Raw genomic sequence first — 14,158 nt, forward strand, 5'->3', positions numbered from 1 at the left:
GTTCTTAAGCAGCAATCCTGTTTCAATGCAGAACCCCTAAAATCAGAGATTATTATACTCCGAAACCTTGAAAGAAAAGGATATTGTTGTTCTTCAAACTAAGACAGCATTGAAACGACGTTTGTGAGGTGGTGTTCTTTATCTGATCTCAAAATTGGTTTGGTTTCTTTCTAAATCCAGTTATCATATTACTATACAATACTATTATTAGCTATTGCAATAATTGTCTGCTAGATAAAGAGCAGACAGAAAGCAACAATTTAATTCCACTCCACAGGCTGTTTAGCCAGAGAAGGTATTTAATATACTGCTAAAGCCAGTTGGACAATATCCATGCCGACAGCACTGGCAAAGCCTTCTTTTGAAATCCATCAGTGGGAGAAAATCTAAACCATAAAAGGTCATAATTGAACTCTATGTTACTGTTGATAGGACTTTGGGTCATGGCAAATCTCTCTGCTTTCCTTGGAAAACTGTGACTTGGGACTTATTTTCCAAGGGAGAGAAGTGCTATAATTTAAAAGTATTGTACCTTACAGATGTTAATTTACCACAGATTTAGCATAACATTAGACTGGAAAAAACAAAAAAAATCCTTTTTTCATAAAAAAACCAGTACAAGAGAAGCTGAAGTGCGCTACAGTGAACACAACTTTTCCTCTCATAAAACATCTTCCCCAAATGCCAAATTGCAAATCCTGCTGTTAGCTATGTGCACAACCCCAATACGTTTAGTTGGAGCTCTACACCCAGAGCTGATGGCACAATTTGAAATTTGCCTTCCACCTTTTCTAAAATCTTCAAGAGATTTGCTCCAGCCTCTCCTAAATCTTGTCCCTCACCACTCTCCCAGTTCAAACCACTGGCAACCTCTCTATCTCTTACACAATAATTAAATTAAGTTGCATTGTTAAATAATTGCACTTTCTTCTGAGGATCTCAAAGCACAATGACGTCACACAACACCTACTGAGGAAGATAGATAGATGTTCCCTTCTTTACAGATCAGGAAACTCAGACACAAAGAGGTAAAATTACCTTGCCCAAGGACACACTGGAAGTCTGTGGCAGAACTAGGAGAATTCAGATAGACCCACTCCCAGACACGTCTTTTAACCACAAGAACATTTCCTTTTCCTATAGGCCTAACAGAACCAACATACATATAATGGGAAATAAATTCTCAAGAGCCTTTTTTCAAACCTTATGTTCCAAAGGTAACAATCAAGTACTGGCTGAGTGATGGTTTGGGTGACCTAATAAGTTTGGTTTCCCTCTAATTTCTATGATCCTTCTGCAAAAATCTGGTGTTGATGTGGCTGCTGAGGTTTGTCACGAAGTTTTAGAGATGAAGCATTTGTAATCTCCCCATAGTGTATGTTGTGGTGCTGAAAAACTGTAAGAGGGCAGTATAAAGCATCCCTTCTTGGCCCACTGGCCAACTTGCCCTCTTCACTGGAGATAGAAGTCCCTCCAGAGGCAGCCTAGAGGAACAACAAGGACAAGCAATTGGAGGCAAGGAAAATGCTCGAATTCTACTTCTGCCTCTGACACAGCCTTCCTCTGCAGTCTGGGACAAGTCACTTAAATTCTCAACTTCAGCTCCCTCATCTGTAAAAGGGGGATAATCACTTGCCTCACAGGAACACTGTAATCATCGAGGAGTTGCTTGTGAAGAGAAGATGAAACACATTGTAGAAGAATTCAGTATTAACACTCTGGAGTTATACTATTTTCCTGGGATTTGTCATTAGTTGCCTCACACCCCTCCCCACCTTTCTTTCAATATCACAAAAGTTGGTGTTAGCTTTTCCAAAAGGGGAATGTGATGTTTCTGACACAAAAATGGAAAGTTTCCCATTGAGCCAGATTTCTTAAGCAATCCTAAAACCCGCCAAGAGGAAATACCACTGTTAACTTGTCATTTCCGGACAATAGTATTTGAGACCAAGGTACTCAGGCCAGTGTGTCATGTGCGGAATGGGTTTAACTTATGGAGTTGGGCTCAAAGCCTATACCCTTTCAAGTCAGAGAGTCCTGCCACTGAATTCAGTGCTCTTGGATCAGGGCCATGATGCATATCTCATCCAGAAGTTAACATATATTTCATAATTTTTGCTTAGAAGATCTGCTGCTAACTCAGAACTACAAGAAATGGATATACCAATTTCCCTGGAGAAAATAATACTGCCATCTCCACGCAAGGACAGAATAATTACATCTAGTGGAGAAGCAGATGATACTTAGTGCAATAATGTTATATATAACATTATGAACTGCTACTTGATGCAGCACACTGTTACACACAGCTATTTGGGGCACCATTGTTCAGCACTGTGCAAGTAAAGCACATGCACAGCTACTTAGTAGAATAGTGAAATTAAAAACTGCATACCACGGTTTGCGGAACTGTCAATGAATAATACTACTGCACCAAATTCTTGTGCATAGGTATTTCTAGAGCCTCAGTGACCACTGCATTTAATCTTTATATGACATCACTACACCAAGTACCCCACACTACTGTGAATATGGAGTAACTCCAATGATGCCAATGGAGTTATACTTATGTAAACCCCATGTTATGACTGATCAGAATCAACCCACAAGTATGTGTGTTCTTAATTTTATACAATAACAATCTGCACTAATGTCCATGGAGCCTGAAGCATTACTCAAACAGTGAATTAACTTAAACTCCCCTGTAAAATAGGAACCTGAGGCAAAGAGAAGTTAAGTGACTTGCCCAACGTTACCCAATGTCAGAAACTGTGATTGGGATAGTTGTCGGAGCCATGGTAGTCGGGCCTAGTGGTCAGAGCCAGGGATCAGGAGCGGGGTTGGAGCAAAGTCAGAGCAAGAGCAAGGCCACAGCAGACTAAGGTTTGGGGAGTTCATTGCCACTATTAGGCAGGAGAGAGTTGTAAGCCAACTGAACTGCTGTTCTTCCTGTGAGGCTTATATACCTGCCCTGAGAGTCACCAGACCAGTTCCTGGCGGGAGGCTTGCACAGGAGTAACTCATCACCTCACAACCAGGAAGCTTGTGGCACAAACAGGAACAGAGCCCAGATCTCCCGAGTCCCAGTCCTGTTCTTTAACTACAGGATCATTCTTTCCTCTGTTTATTACAATAACCAATTTCAAACTTGTACATACTTGTTGGGTAACATTTTCAAAAGCACCTAGGTGGCTTTGAAGCCTAAGTCCCATTTTTAAGTCAGTTAGGCACTTAGTAACCAATGTCTTATGAATTTAGGCTCCTAAATCACTTAGGTGCTTTTGAAAATTTCACCCATCATCTATGTTAACCCATGTACTTACCCATAAATATCTCTATAAAGCACACACACGTTTTTTATTTAAAAGATAAAGCACTGCTGAGAGGTACGAATGTTACTGGCCACATACTGTAGGCACCTAAGTTATGGCGTTAAGGACTACACATTAGCCCTCACTAATTCAACTTTAGATTATACTCATCCCACCACCAACTCTTTTAATGAAACTTTGGCAACATGAGGCTACTACAATTTGACACTAACAGTTGGTTGTAAATCACTAGCTGTGTCCCAGAACATACAGTTATGGATTTGGTACCAGAACCACATTACAGCCTCTCTTAAGTGACCATTCCAAGGACAAACAAATTGGTCACTTAATGGAAGTGGTCTTCTAAAATAGGTGAGGCAGAAGATATTGTGGGTAGTTTTTGGCAATCTCTTAAGACAAGAGGTTGCTTTACTAGGGTGGCTTCCTTCCTGTACAGGTTTCACGGTATTATTATTACTTGTAGAGCCCCAAAGTTACCCAGGGAATCAGTGTCAAGCTCAAACTCCTCCTGACTCCAGTCCCGTGCACTAATCACCCAGCACAAGCAGTCTCCCTAATCTGCTTGGATACCTGTGGGGTTTTTCAGGTTGGAGTTGCATTTAATGAAAGTTTAGTTCACTGATCTTCATTAAGATCACAAGGGGGGAAAAAAAACCTTAGAATAATTCAAAACTGGGACTCTTTCCAGAACTGCTTTTTCCATTGCCAACAATGAAGCAAACAGTCTTTGACTACTCGAACTCCTTAAATGTCAGAACCCCTGCTTGGTTGAGTTATACTCACAGCTGAAGTCTGAGTCTGACAGTTTCAGCAGTGCAGGATAAGAGTTTAGGAGCCAGTTTCGTCAAAGGGGGAATGGGGAGGTTTTTTTTAAATTTTATCCAGATGTTAATGAAAAAATGCCATTGCTATTTATAAAAAGCATGTGCTGCTCATATATCCAGCTATGGACCGTGGGCTAAAATACAGGTTTGACTCCCTGGAATAATGGGTTGAATCACAGAAGAATCATCTCTGCTTTGAATCTTGGCAGAGTCAACTCAGTACTTTGTCTTTCTGTAGCAGATAAGCCAATGTTGCAGGTTACTGTGCAAAGGGCTTTTCAATGAGAGGGCTTAAAAACAAGGTCCTGGCTATCCTTAACCATCCCATGGCACTTCTGGTATGGTGACCTAGACCAAAATTTCCCCTTCCCCATTGGGGTGTAGTGTGCTATGCACAGTTTTTGGTTGCTGCCTTTCTATCTTAGAGGTGGCTGCACTTCAGAGGTGCTGCCTGTATGTAGTTTGTGAAGAGCTTTTTAGATCCTTTGGAGTGAGACTGTACATATGAATGTCATGTTATCTTTACCATGCACATGTATGCTCAGTTGTCCATACATTTAGAACAATATTACAGTAATATTTCCTTATTGCTTTCATTTTAATATGTCATTTACTTTTTAAAATTCAAACAGAGACTAGCTTTCCAGCTACCTCTTTAGAGGAATCTGGCTCTAGGTCAGTCCTGGCCCACTCCTGCAGGAGAACACACATTCCAGACCACATCTAAATTCTCTAAACACATTCAAAACCCAAGCAAGTACCTTGATCAACCAGCTAGGTTTTGAGCAAAGAACATACAAGGTGATGTGATTTTTAATCTGTAATCCGATAGGGAAGCAGCTCACACAAAGATCACAGAGCCTCATTATAAATAGCTAAGACAAACAAAGCTGATATCTGGCACTAGCCAGATTTATAGCCACTTTATAAATCCTCATTAAGGGGGGGCAAGATTCTGCCCTGCACACTGGAGACGGTGCAGAAAACGGATGTGCTCGGACTGGAGCCCCCAGGAATAATTCTGGCCGACTCAGCTAGAATTCCTGCAGGGTTCTCCCAGGGTGTGCACAGCTGGCACCACTGTATGCTTGGAGAGAGTGCAGTGACCTTGCCATCTTGCCTGGTGCAGGATAGACAGGGAGAAAAGTCAGGGTGTCTCCACTCCGTTTTAGACAGCAGGTGCCTATAAAAGTGCTAGCAAGGGGCAGCAGCTGTACTCAATAATGGGATTCTCCCCCTTGTGCCCAAGCAGAAGAAACTCCTTGTGCCCATCCCTGCCTACAGTATGGATACCCAGGTAGGGCTGGCAGGAATCTCGCCCCCCAAAACTACAGCTAGCAAGCCATTTTCTTCATGCAAGCAGAAATCCGGATGGCAACACATTTCTGACATCCATCATGCCCACTACAGTTCTTAATTCAGCTAGAAGTCTAGGTGAAGCAGTTGGCAAATTTGCAATAGTAATTTTATCTGGGTGTCATCAGCCAGAAAGCCTGGCAAACTCAAGCACATTGTAGGAATTCTTCACCCAGCTCTCCCGAAGCATCTCTGGGAGCTCCACTAACCCCCCAGCACATTTCCTGCCAATGGCATCATGAAGGAAGAGGCTGGTATGTAGCTTTATGAGGTTTTAGAGTTCAACATTTTCGGTGACTACTGATTTTCAAACCAACACATTCCTCAGAATATAAAATTGCTACTTACATAATAACTACATGAAGTTCACAGAGCAACAGGAAACTGAATTTGACACATTGCTCGACTTTATTTAATAATTGCACTTGTCTGTCCAATTGTCTTTTAAATGTAATCAGCAATCTGGTTTAGACAACAGAAATAACCATGTACTTAAATGGTCAAGAGGCCTGTAAACACAATACATACAGCAGCATAAAGATGAAGAGTGTTCACTCTTCACAGGATACCATACTTGAACATAAGGTATGAGTCTACTAACTAAAATTACATCTTACTCAGTAGATCCCTGGGATGAAATCCTGGCTCCACTGAAAATCAATGGGTATTTCGTCATTCACTTCAGTGGAGCCAGGACTTCATCCCTGGCCTCATACCTGCATTTCTTTAGAGACAATATTAGTTGCCTACTACTTGTTACTCCTTTTAGGACTACAATTATGGGAGAATGACTAGGATTCTATTCTGGCTAAAGTCATCAACAGACAGGCTACGTAAATTCCAACTGCCTGGACAAATTCTGGCCTCAGACCACCTGAGTAACCCCATTACAGACAATGGGTAACTGAGGGTAGAATTTGGGCAGCAGAACTTTCATTACAAGTGACACTGCACAAAGTGGAAAGAACCAGACTGGCAGTTTGAATAAACATCTTCTTTTACTAGTAAGCTGACCAAATTTGCTCTGGAGCCCTTGATAGGTAGTAAGTCTGAAGCCACACCATGCCATTTGACAGAGTCACTATTCAGAGCAGGAACAAGCTTTTAAAGCATCAAACACATGATTCTCTCTCAACTTTTCATACAGACAACTTGTGCAGCCCATGCATAAACATGTATGCATTTAAAAAGACTGTCTTTATAAATCAACAGCAATATAAAGTAACTACACACCAGGACAGTTTCCAAATTGTAATCTCCAATACAATACAAACCTCCTCAACCCTTCAAAAACTGGCCTTTCCCAAACTAATAGCCTAGTGAGCATCTGCATCCTACAAAGGGTTAATGGGAGAATGAGGACTGGACTTTTGTCTACACATAAACAAGGAACAAATATAAGAAGGATTATTTTGCCCCTCTCCCATCTCTCATTACAATAGTCTTCAAATTAAATTGAAATATAATGTGTCATCAAAATAACAGGCAGATCACCAGCTGGTGGAAATTAGAATAGCTCCTTTAAATCAAAGGAGCTATGCTGATTTTTACCAGCTTAGGATCTGGCCTAGCAATTTAATTTGTTAAATGGACCTGTTCGCTTTTGCAGTCCCTTTAACATACTGTGCTGTTTTGATCTGATTTTTTGTACAGCAACCAGAGCACCGGGTAGGTGTTTTATAATATAATTAAATATTTTTTCTGCACTTACCGACAACTGTGAGGTTGACTTGTGCTTGTCTGCTGCCCACTTTGTTTTCTACCACTAAAGTGTAACATCCACAATGTTCCTGCTTCGTTGAGGATATAGTTAGCTTACTACTGTTTTCAGCATTCTCAATTTTGATGTGTTCATTTTCTTGAATCTGCCAAATTAAACAGAAGAATTGTTAAAGAGCTTTCAAAAGTGAGGCTCCCAACCTCTCAGTCAGGTAGGAGCCCATGTTTACAGCATTAGAAGAGCAATGTAGATAATTCCATTACTGTAGTGAGTAAGAATAGCTGGCAAAGAGTGAAACTAACCAAAAAAGTCAAGAGATGCAGGCCAGTAGTTCAGTGGTCCCAATCCTGCAAAGTATACATGCACACAGTCCTTTTGAGTTAATGAGAGTGCTTGGGTGTTAGGGTCCACCAGCTAAAATCCCTTTGCAGGATCAGGAAATGTAGTTGAAAAATTGTGTCTAACTGGCAAAAGACCAAATTCTATTTAAATTGACATCAATAGGAGTTTTACCACTGACTTCACTGAAACCAAGATTTTGACCCCAAGAGCACTGGTTCATTCGTCATTCACTTCTCAAGGCCCAACTTCACATTCTGACCCAGATCATCCATGACACTATCTGATTCTAGTCTCCATGTGTCCATATTAGCGTCGCCACACAAATTATCATAATAGTTTCCTAGACTGGAACAGCGGATGGTATCGTTGGTTGAAGTCGAACTGCACTAGCAGAACTGCGTAGGAAAGTTTACAAAGCACAGGCCTAGCTCTAGTAGGGCAGTCAGATTTTCTAACTCTCTAAAATTAAAAAAAAAAAAAAAAAAAGACCAGAAAAATGCCATAGAAAGTATTTCTTACCCTTTCAACTTCCATTTTGATTCTTCTGATACATTCACCTTTGAATTCTTAAAGTTCCCAAGCTGAATAGAATAAATAAATCATTCTAATTCAACTGGAATAGATAAAGATTTTAAGTTGGTTTCAGAGAAAACCAAAAGTCCAAATCACAGCTGAACTCCACAAACATGTTAAGTACTTGTAAATATAACTACTACCTTTCAACTAAACCAAGAAAAGAACCTCCGCATAAATGTCAAAAAGATTTCCTTTTTGATTTGTATTAACTCGAGACATTAAAGGGAATTAAAAAAACTTGATGCTACATTATAACTGTAAAAGGAGTACACTGTGTTCTTATTGTAGACAACATAATGTCAGTGCCCTTCCTCCTCCCACCATTTCCTGCCAGATAAGAGATTTTTCAATTTATTCTCTGCGTTTCATTAAAAATGAGGGCTATTTAGTTTACTTCTCTTGTCAGACATGTTTACGGAACAAGAAATCATGAGGGTGAGAGCAGGTCTCTCCCCTTAGTTTAGATATAAAGCACGCTTTGGCATCAGCCCACTGAAGTTAACCTGATAGCTGCGTCTGCAATACTAGCAATAGGAGTAAGTATTTTGGGAGTAAGTAGTAACACAATTTAGGTTCCATTCCAGGTGTTTTTCTTCCATCAACCTAGTTACCTCCTCTTAGCGAGGTCGATTAATTACAATGATGGAAAAAACTCTTCTGGCATAGCTGTTGCTGTGCTGCTGTAGCACTTGTAGTGTAGGCATAGCTTAGTATTACAGCTACTCCCAATTAAGTCAATGGGAGCAGAGGTAGCCAATGCTACGCACTCATGAAAATCCCACCCCAGAGACTCCATTCACTGGAGTGCAGCTATGCACACACAAGGTACTGAACTGTAATTTGCTGAGGTTCCAATGGGATTGTAGGTAGGTAGCATGATTCTCAAATTTTATTCGACTGCTTCAGTACCCTATGAGAACACAATATGCCACCAACAAAATGGTCATATGGACAATTTTTCCCCACCAGTTCTAGTCACTGCGCTACATGCCAGGGTCACTCAGCAGGAAAAGGACCTCAGGCCTCTCCTGGCTAGTTAAAGGAGAATTAGGGAGACAAGGTGGATGAGGTAATATCTTTTATTAGACCAACTTCTGTTTGTGAGAGACAAGCTTTCGAGCTGACACAGAGCTCTTCTTCAGGTCTGGGAAATGTACTCAGTGTCGCAGCTAATACAAGGTGGAACAGATTGTTTAGCGTAAGTAATTAATGCATATTTCAAGGGACCATTCAAGGTGAAGTGGTCAGTTAACATCTCTGCAGTCCTAAGGAGGAAAAAAAATGCGGAGGGAGGATTCAGTGAGTTTTAGATTGTTGTAATAAGCCATAAATCCAGCATCTCTATTCAGGTCCTGATTTTTAGTGCCTAGCAAAGGTATTCACTTAAGCTCCTAGGCTTGTCTTTTGAAGATGTAGTGCAGGATTCCTTTGAGGACACTGAATCTCTTTGAGGCTACTGCAATAAAAATAATATTGATAAAAATGGTCTACTTGTTCCTAAATCAGTCTTTAGGTTGCAGAAATTTAAAGAAGTTTAGAACTGTTTAGTTTGGAAAAGAAAAGCCTCAGAGGAGATAACACAGAGGCATATAGAATAATGAATGGTAGAAAGAAAATTATTTGGATGCTACCAGGCACCCTTTCCATAATATAAGAACAGGATACTTCAGAATAAAAGGCAACTGGCTTAAAATGTTTTAAAAGGTAGAACTTGCAATAGACTGTGCAATGAATATAGAACCCTGAACTCCCCGATGAAAATGTTCAACAATCATCTTGACAAACTCAGGTCTAGATTCTAAGCTTCCTTGTGGCAGGGACTGTTTTTATCTGTGTACTGTAGAGCGCTGAGCGACTTCGTAATACAATAAATAGTAGCTGCTCCAGCAGATATTTATCTTTGCTCCATGCCAATAAGATACTCCAGCTTCTGCTTGCTGAAGATCATACTGAGCTGCTGAGTTTAAAGTGTCTGAACTTGTTCACTAAAGCCCTGATTCAGGAAATTTTCCCTCTTCAGGAACAGTGCTTAAGTATGTGCTTAAGTCCCAGTGAGGTCAATTAATTAAAGGGGAAGGAATTGTACAACAATAGATTGTGGGGACATTTATATCCACAACAAACAAGCTTAGTGTGGAGATATTTTTGTTGTAAGATGCTCTTTACTCAAGAGTATTTTTCAGTGGCATTTGGTTCGATCTCAAAGCTGAAAACCTGAAGCACCAATCAAGAAAGGGGGATTTCTTGTATCAAGGGCAGGAGAGAGCAAACTTCTTTCAGATTATGCATCCTTTTAGTTAGACATTGTTTCAGGCATTTCTCAAATTAATCATCATTCATTGTTAAAACACGTCAAAAAACAATTTACCTGCTTTCGGAATTTCATCCAGGTGCAAGTTAAGGGTGGCGTTCCTACTACTTTGCAAAACAGTTCCACTGATTCACCAGCACGGATTTTTCTGTCTTCTGGAAACTGAATGATCTGAGGGGGAAGAACTGAGAAAAAACCCATCTCTTTAGAGAAGTATATTTTCTATTTTCCTGAACAGTTGAGTCAGTACATATTTGGGGTCAGGAAGGAATTTCCCCCCAGGTCAGACTGGTAGAGACCCTGGGTGGTGGTGGGTTTTTTGTTGTTGTTGCTTTCCTCTGCAGCATGGGGCATGGGTCACTTGCTGGTTTGAATGACAGGAAATGGTGGATTCTCTGTAACTTGAAGTCTTTAAATCATAATTTGAGGACTTCAGTAACTCAGCCAGAGGTTATGGGTCTATTGTAGGAGTGGGTGGGCAAGGTTCTGTTGGTTGTAATATGCAGGAGGTCAGATTAGATGATCACGATGGTCCCTTCTGTGAGCTAAAGGAGTAACTGGCAGCAATAATACATTATCTTCTTCTTGTGGATCAGCCACTAGAAGGAGATAAGATACACACTTTGCCAATGGGTGTCACAGTTATTTGCTGACAGCAAAGGAATGTAGAAATTTGGGACTCCTTGGTTCAATTCCTGATTTTGGAGGGGAAGGGGCTTTAGTGGTTACGGACCTTTCTGGAACTGTACTCCATCTCCTGCCAATCTTTTCCACTCTGCTCCTATCCTCTGGCTCCCATTCTCCTCCACCCCCCATTCCTCACTTCTTGACTTTTGAATTCAAGTGCTTCCTCTTTTGCCTCCTCACTGCCTGGGCACCAGTCAGCACAGTACTCAGAGCACAGGAGAGATGGTCTTCCTGCTCTGAGTTCTGGTGCCCAGCAGTCCCTGGCTGACCTGTTTTGGATGAAATTTTTGAAAAATATTCAGCCTGGAGCATGGCAAACATCAGCTTCAACGGTTAAAGTTTGCCCAAGTTATAAACAACTGAACACAGGGTCCTTTAACAGAAACTGTTGAGCAACCTTAAGTTTAGGTGGGGAACATAGTGCTTTTGAAATAGAAAAGGGGAACATAGTGCTTTTGAAATTCTCCCCCTAGAACATCACACCTACCATTTAATCAGAAGAAAACATGTAGCAGGCAAACAATTGTTTCAAGGTAGGAGTGGCCTTTTCTTGGAAATCCTATTGCATTACTGCCTATGCTTACAGTGCAACAAAATGCAGCCGTTTACCTGCCTTCGGGGGGGTCTTTGGAGGTGGTTTCTTTTTCACTGTTGCTTCACCTAGTAAAAAATAAATAAAAAAATTAAATAGTTCATTAGCAGATGAGTTTTGGGAGGTACAAATTAAATGATACAAATAGTCACATTCCTGGCAGCATTGTTGTTGAGCTCACTCCAGCACAAAATCTACGTTATACTTGTATTGCTCCTCGAAAGCACTTTCAAGGAGTCTGACCTGATCCTTAGAATACTCACATTTAAAGCTGGGATTTTCAAAGGTGTCTAAGGCAGTTTGGCATCCCTGTTCCTATAAAATTTGTGCTCATCTGCATTTGAGTACTCACCATATTTGATTTTGGCCCAGACAAATGGCTGAGATCAACCACATGCTGAATATCACCACGGATTTTCAATGTGCAAATTGCTGAATAGTTTAGAGAAAACCCCAATTAAAACTAGGTAGTTGATTTTGTATTTCTTATTTGCACCTCACGTGCTGATATAGAAATTGGCATATACAGGAACTGAACACTAGTATTTTTCATTGCTTTTATGAATGGGGACAGCTTTTGCCATTTTCCAAGATGCCGGGAATCTCACCATTGTTAAAAATATGGACTGGCATTTTAAACCTAGCTGCCTACATTTAGGTTCCTAAATCCATGTGTATGCAAGACAAGGGCTGCAGCTCTCATTGACTTCAGTAGAAATTGTGGTTTCTCCATATTTTCAAATATTAGACCACATCTGTTTTGGAGCTTAAATATTCATACAGCAGCCGAACCTATGTTTGAAACCTTTGGCCCATTATTTATGAGAAATGTGATGGGAGATCAAATTGTAAAAACTCTGTCTCTCTCAGGTAAATCTCCCCTTTAAACAGATACTGAACATTCTGTACCTGCAAGTATTGGCCTCAGTCTTTATAAAAAGCTTTTTTCTTGAAGCTGTGGAACATTTAGTTAGAACTGCAGTAGTTTTATTGTTGAGCTCTGAAAACAGTAATGCAGACAGCAAACAAAATAGTTTTTACAGCTTTTGCTCATGTTACTAATGTAACTCACTGCTCACTCCGTGTTACATGTCCCTTCTATACCTGGTCCATGCAGGCTATGAGTCTGCTACAGCGGCTAAATACAGGGCTTGGTTTTTTAGCTCAAATGGTAGAAACTCAGCTTCTAGCTATGGTGTTCCCCAGTTCAATCCCTAGTATTAACAGAGATAGCAGCTCTCACTTATCACTTTAGATTGTTTCAGCAGAAAGAATTTTATAATTTAGTTTTCAGCATCAATGCTTTTTCTCTTCTTTTTTTTTGGAATATCTTACAAAGTTTGGACAATGAAACTGGTCAATATCACTTTCTGTTTATAAAAAAGTTATCTCCCCCCCCCCCCCCACAAAAATATTATGTTTCGTTTTCACATGCACTGCATGTATTGGTTTTGGTTGGGACCAGAAGTACTGTGATACACAGAAAGTCTATTCTCATAATACTTACAGCTGAGTCACAAAACAGGAAGTATTGTATATTCCCTAAGAAGCCCTGTTCCTTAGAGACTTATTTAGCTGGTTATTGGTTCACTTTGGTATCTACCTTTGGGGTGTTTACCCTAACATAACTGAACCACCCGAGCATTTCATATTCACCCATCTCACTACACACTCCTCCATGACCCATTCCCGTTTAACTGTAGACATGTACAGTATTATTGTAGCCATGTCGGTCCCAGGATATTAGAGAGACAAGGGTGAGGGGTGAGGTAATATCTTACACAGAGCTCGTCTTCAGGTCACCTGTCTCTCCCACCAGCAGAACTTGGTCCAGTAAAAGATATCACCTCATCCCCTTGTCTCGTTAACTTTAGACAGATACTTTTAGAAATACCCACAACTCCTTAAAGGGGACTATCAATTTTTGGGTTATCAGCCTAGTTATCTCTGGGTCTTGTTCAGCATCAATGCTCTAAGGATGGTCATTTATCTACATCAGGTAAATACCCTCCAACCCACATCTTTCCCCAAATCTGTATGAGTAAAACAAAAAGAGTGAGATCCTATATGTAACTCCTCAACTATGTTTGCTATTGGCCCGATTCTGCAATGCCTACCCATGTTGAATAGCCTCTGTTTCCATGAGCAGTCCCACTATCAATAGCACCTACTTATGTGAGTAGATGCTAGTCATTAATGGTTGTGGAATCTTGCCTTCTATTTGTATTGTAAATCCCAAAGTGGGGTTTGATTCTGCCCTCACTGAAGTCAATGCAAGTTTTACAAATGACTTCTAGAGGAGTGGATTGTGTCCTTTGTTACTTGTTCAGCACAACTCCATTACTGTATAGCGCCAGGTACACTTATTGAACTATATTGGTTTATACTAGGTATATATTATTCTTTTTGCTGCACTGC

General features: G+C 40.5%; 1 protein-coding gene across 3 annotated transcripts in view; it reads right to left on the reverse strand.

Annotated features, from left to right (window-relative positions):
• Positions 1–14,158, reverse strand: part of MYLK (myosin light chain kinase) — a 217,402-nt gene that overhangs the window by 51,346 nt on the left and 151,898 nt on the right. For all 3 annotated transcript variants that reach the window (XM_065413162.1, XM_065413161.1, XM_065413160.1), the window contains exons 18-20: positions 11,758–11,808; positions 10,519–10,646; positions 7,224–7,377 (exon numbers count right to left, since the gene is read on the reverse strand). In XM_065413162.1, coding sequence (XP_065269234.1) covers positions 7,224–7,377; positions 10,519–10,646; positions 11,758–11,808 — 333 coding nt within the window. The remainder of the gene's footprint in view (positions 1–7,223; positions 7,378–10,518; positions 10,647–11,757; positions 11,809–14,158) is intronic.

This window comes from Emys orbicularis, chromosome 11 (assembly GCF_028017835.1).
Source record: "Emys orbicularis isolate rEmyOrb1 chromosome 11, rEmyOrb1.hap1, whole genome shotgun sequence".
Classification (NCBI taxonomy): Eukaryota; Metazoa; Chordata; order Testudines; family Emydidae; genus Emys; species Emys orbicularis.